Below are 6,000 nucleotides of genomic sequence, written 5' to 3' on the forward strand. Positions count from 1 at the left end.
TAAACAAGGCAGTTGTACATCAATGCATCACACAAAAGGAACAAATCGCAGCCAAGAACAGTAAAAAAAAAAAAGAAGACAAAATTAAATTTTTATTATGAAGTTGTACAAAATGATATTCCTACTGAAAAATGTATGTTACAAAAAGCTTGAGTCTGCTACACAGGTCAGAACTATTTAAATGCAAGAGACCAAAAACAGAAGTACCAGCATGAGGGCTTTTTTTATTTTATTTTTATTTTTTTTATTACAACCTTATTGCAGATTTACTTTAGAATCCCAAAAAGTCAAGATTATTCTGTTTATTGACAACAGAGACTATTCACGTCACAATATCATTTCAGTTTACACTACTGTTGTCTGTTTGTGCTAGAGTCATTTTACTTTTGTATTCAGAGTTAGACATCCTAAAGCTGGTCCCATATTTTAAGAATGAAAAGGCATTGCTTTGCAGTTTAAATGAAAGTAATTGCAAGAATTCACTGTTGTTTGATTGTGGTGTCAATAATCACAAACACCATTTAAATTGCGATGATGTTGTGATGTTTATTTTGTTTCTAATTGTGACATTAAAACTTGATATTACTCTCAAACATGCAGGTGCAGTGTAGTTAAGCTTTTATCCGACTGTGTGGAAAAGTGTATTGTGCAGCATTACACAGCTTACACCAAACTCTGTGTCACTGATAAAGACATGCGATTTCCTCAGGATTAGTGGGAATTAGGCGTCTCACCAGACAATTGTTTTGTTAATCACTTTACCTTTGTTTTATCAGCAGCTGCAGGTCAAACAATAGACATGGGCAGACGAGAAAGAGAAGAGATAAAAAACCCTTAACGAGGGTGTAATGTCATTTTGTGTTTTAAGAAGTGCTTTGTAATTATATATATTTAAATATATATATATATATATATATATATATATATATATATATATATATATATATATATATATATATATATATATATATATATATATATATATATATATATATATATATATATATATATATATATATATATATATTAAAGACACATTTGGCCAATATCTGCAAACTGAAAATATATTTATCCTAAACGCCAATGCTGTACAAATGTTGAATGGTTTATCAAAACTTTTAGAACCTTAAGTTCTCCATCCACAGCTTCAACTGAATTATCTTGATTTTTATCAGGTTTTGTTTACGCCTTTTGTTCAAATTTACCAATCGAGGTGTAACAAATGAATAAAAAATACCCCTTATCTTACAGTGAAGGTGATATTATCAGTGAAATAGTTATCACAATAGGGAACAACATTTAGGTTTTTGCAAATGTATTTTTGGCATTTATTAATAAGTGTGTATTGTTGACACAGAGCCATGTGAGATTTCACAGTCCTTATGTTCATGCAGAAGATGTGTTGTGACAATGGCTTCACTGCTAAATGCTTTAATTCGCTCAGTTTAATCTGAGTTGTCACAAAGTGGTTTCAGGTTGGATTTATACGACCACTGAGGCCTTAACCCCATTTAATCAACATTCTTTGTTATGTCCAGCTCAATATCCTCGAGTGGAGCGGCCTGTTCTCACAGCGCCGCCGCCTGGATGCAAGCGTTAAGGCTGGGAGCAGGCTTTGATGACAGGACATCAGATGGTGTTGTGCTAAATAAAGACATGTGGGAGGAGGATTCGAGGAGGACCCACATTAGATGATTCAAATAGAGAGTGAGATTAGATCTGAAAGTCTTGTGGGATCGAGCCAACTTCTATGTAAAATCTGTGGTGGTTTCACTCTGTCTGATTACCTGAGGTTAACCAACTCTTTTTATATTTGGCAAAAATATCATTTTGATTTTATCCAATAATAAAACATATTGAGCACAACTGTATTTGGGAAAAGTCCAGTTTTATTTTAGATAATACATATATTACAAATAATATTACTAAAAATATAAAAGTATTATGGCAAAATCAGACTATAGTTTATATACTACAGTATTAAATAAATATGCATGTTCTGATTTAACTTTAAATACAGTTGTGGTGCAGTTCTTTGTGTTAACATGAGAATAAAGGAATTTACACTGTAATAATATTATATGAGAATTTCCATTTATACGGCAGCAAATACTGGAAAGAACTGTAGGAAAAACATTTTGTTTAGAAATACAGTCCACACTCCCAGCAGCAGGCAGGGAAAAAATAAAAAGCCAGAATTACACACTCCACCACTATGATTTGGCCCGCAGCATCTTTACCTCACATGTATAGCACACATTAGCTTATTTGATCATATGTAATGGGGTTAGTGTTGCTCTTATGTACTTTATTAAAACATAATGATGATGGTACCATCATTTGCATATCCATATATTAAAAACACTGAGCTAAACTCCTGTATTTATTTGCAGATGGTGCACAGGTAGACAATGCCTTTCTAGGTCAGCTACATCTGGAGACGTCAGCTCTGTGCAGACTAAATGGGTCAAACCACTAGCAGGGGAATGGGGTTCGAAACCTATCTCACCTCATCTCTTTCACCACAACAATATCAAAACTGCTGATAGGGTAAAAATGATCAGACAAAGGCCTCAGGCTCTATTTTGAACTAATGGGACAATAGGATAAGAAGGGAGGAGGGCTGTACTTAGATATTTTGCCCGCCTCCTTTCTTATTCTATTGATAAGAGATGTAATAAATGTAATAAATATATAATAAATCACCCCATAAGTAATGCATTAATTTACAACTAAAGTCAGTCTGCTGTGGCCTATTGTAGATGTGTTTAAGAAAATGTAAAATCAGGAGACAATTTCTACCAAACCCTCCCAAAGATTAGACTGAAAATGCACTATACATAGTGTAATTATAATTTAAGATAAAATAATGAGTGCAATGAGTACATTATTTCTATGATGTAATATCGAGCTTCCTGTTCTCAATTTAGGAACCGCAGTGAAAAACCCAAAGGAGCGGCAAACACTATAAATACAGAGCTCGTTTGTGATAGTTCTCTTTGATTTAAGCATGGCTCTCATGAGGACCATCACCGTGGCGACCGTTCTCCTCTGCCTGGGACTAGTTAACTCAGCCCGAGAAAAAGGTGAGCTTTTCCCTATAGGCATCATGTGTAGACTGTAATATTATAATAAGAGAATCAGTGCTGTGGACAGTAACGGGGATTTACTGAGGTCAATACTGTGCAGACTCTACATGACCATAGTCACTAAATCAGAAGTGAAGAAGCGGCTTGAGCAGTGAAACATCTTCATCTTCCAGTTAATAGATTTGAAATTTTCTTTTACTATGGATCATACCAGGACGACTGAGGGATTATACAGCCACTGTACAAAACTGTTTTTTTGTTTTTGGTTTTTTTCTATTCAAAGTATTAGATATTTCAGTTATAAGTGTTTCTATGTTTAAAAAAAAACAAAAAAAAAAACTTTTTAAATCCTTATTTATCTTGTATATGTCTGATACATTTTTGGCCTTTTTATTCTGCTGCTGCTGTTGTTGAACTTTTACTGTACTCTTATTTCATATTAAATGTTGGCATAACAAAGTCTTCTTACATGTACTTCTGTGCTGCAGTTTCTTCTCATGGGGCCCAGACGTGTTGTACGAGCTACACACGGAGCCCCATACCTTTCCACCGCATCACAGGCGTTAAAACACAGACCGTAATGGAAAACTGTGACCTCGATGCCATCATGTAAGAACATACTCCACCTAAAGTTTATGTTAACAATACAAACATATCATAACATATTATGAAATAAGCTATGACATAATAGTTTATGTTTTATTATATTATTCATTTTCACATCTGAGTTAAACATTGTGTATCAAACATAATGTTATTTTATTGTCTTTATCGTTTTATTTATCATCTAATGCATTGTTTTTGTTTAGTTTCGAAACAGTCAAAAAGAACAAGATATGTGCAGACAGAAGAGCTCCGTGGGTGCAAAGAATTTTGAAAATGCTGAGGTAAAGTGTCAACTTTACTTTTTACCCATTTAGTGTACTTAGTATACAGGTAGAAAGAGATCATTATATTCTCCCTCTCTCTCTCTCTCCCTCTCTCTCTCATCTCACACACACACACACACACACACACCCCCACCCCCACACATGCACCCCCCCCCCCCCACCCACACACACCCACACCCCCCCACACACACACCCACACACACACATGAGATGAGAGATGAGAGAGAGAGAGAGAGAGAGACAGACAGAGAGAGAGAGAGAGATTTATAGATATAGATAGATATGTATTATAAAACTTTTTCTTTTTTTTTTCAGTGATCAGTTTAAGAAGTTGGCTAAAGAGCGTCCGGATGTTCGCAGACAAATGCAGATGGACAAAAGTGTAAAGTCTGTGATGGACAACAACAGTGGAGTTTTCTTCAGTTCCACAGAAAGCTCTCAGAACATCACAGAGTCTTTCTACACCTCAGGCAGCACAGAGGCTTTTGTTTGAAGGATTCATGTAGAGTCACAGTTTCCTGGTCTTTGCTGAACTCAAACTATTGTCTCTTGTATCGTGCACTGCTTTTGGTGTCCTCTAGATGGCAGGATTGCTCAGTTATAAATCTATGATATAATTTTCAATTAAATCAGACAAAAAATGTATTTCATAAAAAGTAAGTGTATTTATTTGTGAGCAAAAGTAAAAGGCTAAATAAGTAAAAGGTCCTTTAAATAAATACAATAATTAATAAATAATACATATTTTACATTATGCACTTTTAAATATTCAAGTTCAAAACAAACTTTAAATAAAACAGAAGTGTTTTCTTCTATGAGCTTGCTCTTACAGTAGTGTTATTCTTGCCTCTGCGGCTTGACCTGTTCAGAGATAAACATAGGTCAGTATTTGAAATACATGCACACAGCACACATGTTAGTCCTGTTTATAGACTCACTCTAGCTCCTTGAGCTTGCTGATCACCCAGTTCTGTTTCCAGTGGCTGCAGATCTCACCCTCTGTGGTCTCAAATCTGAACAAGGAAAGCACAGTTATTGAAGTATTTCTGGGGTATATTTTGTCTGACATATTTCACTTTAAACAAGAGAGATGGAAAGGGTCTTACATCACAGCCCGGACACATGGAAGGCTCTTCCACTGGATCCTGTAGCCGGTGATGGGAGCGGTCACAGGGGCGATGCTGGCCTCTGTGCAGCAGGTGGTAATTTTTTGTGCTGTAAAGGTGAGATGATAAAGAACATTTCTTAAATTACTTCAAATTCTCAAATTCAGACAATACAGTAATGAACTAATATAGAAGCAATATCACATTTAACTTACCAGATGACATTGTGACCATAGCCAGGACTCCAGCAAAAATGGCAAAGAGTTGAAGTTTTCTGCTGCACATGTCCATTTCTGGGTTTGAAGGTGCTGTCTGCGGAGTTGGATTGAGCAATCTGGCAGGAGAAAGTACTGGCTTCCCTTGTTCAAACCCTCTTGATTTATACCATAAAAAGAGGAACTGGGAAAATCTGACTGAGAAAATGGTGTCTTCCAAATGATTGCAAAAGACTATTTCTGAGCAGAGTGATGCAACTGTTATTTCCTTGCAAATTCAGTCAACATTTTTATTCAGAACGAGACTATTGCCTAAACATATACCGGATCTGAGTGGTCAACGGAACTCGAGCATCCTAATAGCAGTAGATGAGTGATGTGGTCTGTGGGTTTATTAGGTCTACCTGTTGCAGCTCATTGTGGTATCTTTATGTAGCCCATTTTACAAACAAAAAATGACAAAAATATGTATATGTTCACATTCTTCCCAATGTAGTGTGTTACCAGTACTGCATGTGGGGCACAGTGGAGTTTAAATACAACAGAAAGGCCTTAATAAGTTAGAAATGAAGCTGTAAAAGTGTTGATTGAGCTTTAAAATTGTTGTGGTAGCATCCGTCTTTATGTACAGGCTCATATTTCCATTGTTTCCATTGTTATCCATTGTTAGGATCAGCTATGAGCGGGAATTTGTGTCTTA

At 35.6% G+C, this 6,000-nt stretch overlaps 1 protein-coding gene across 2 annotated transcripts; it reads left to right on the forward strand.

Moving 5' to 3' along the window:
• The first annotated feature begins 3,009 nt into the window (after window positions 1-3,009).
• LOC117385712 (C-C motif chemokine 20-like) lies at window positions 3,010-4,624 on the forward strand. 2 transcript variants are annotated; one of them, XM_033983027.2, is made up of 4 exons: window positions 3,010-3,086; window positions 3,578-3,698; window positions 3,899-3,976; window positions 4,295-4,476. In XM_033983027.2, exons 1-4 carry the CDS (start codon window positions 3,011-3,013, stop codon window positions 4,470-4,472), a joined length of 453 nt encoding a protein of 150 aa, XP_033838918.2. In that variant the 5' UTR covers window position 3,010; the 3' UTR covers window positions 4,473-4,476. The 2 variants fall into 2 exon arrangements, with proteins under 2 accessions (XP_033838918.2, XP_055084735.1); XM_055228760.1 differs by having other exon boundaries at window positions 3,016-3,085; window positions 3,574-3,698; window positions 4,295-4,624.
• The last annotated feature ends 1,376 nt before the right edge of the window (window positions 4,625-6,000 follow it).

Source organism: Periophthalmus magnuspinnatus, chromosome 17, assembly GCF_009829125.3.
Source record: "Periophthalmus magnuspinnatus isolate fPerMag1 chromosome 17, fPerMag1.2.pri, whole genome shotgun sequence".
NCBI lineage: Eukaryota > Metazoa > Chordata > Actinopteri > Gobiiformes > Gobiidae > Periophthalmus > Periophthalmus magnuspinnatus.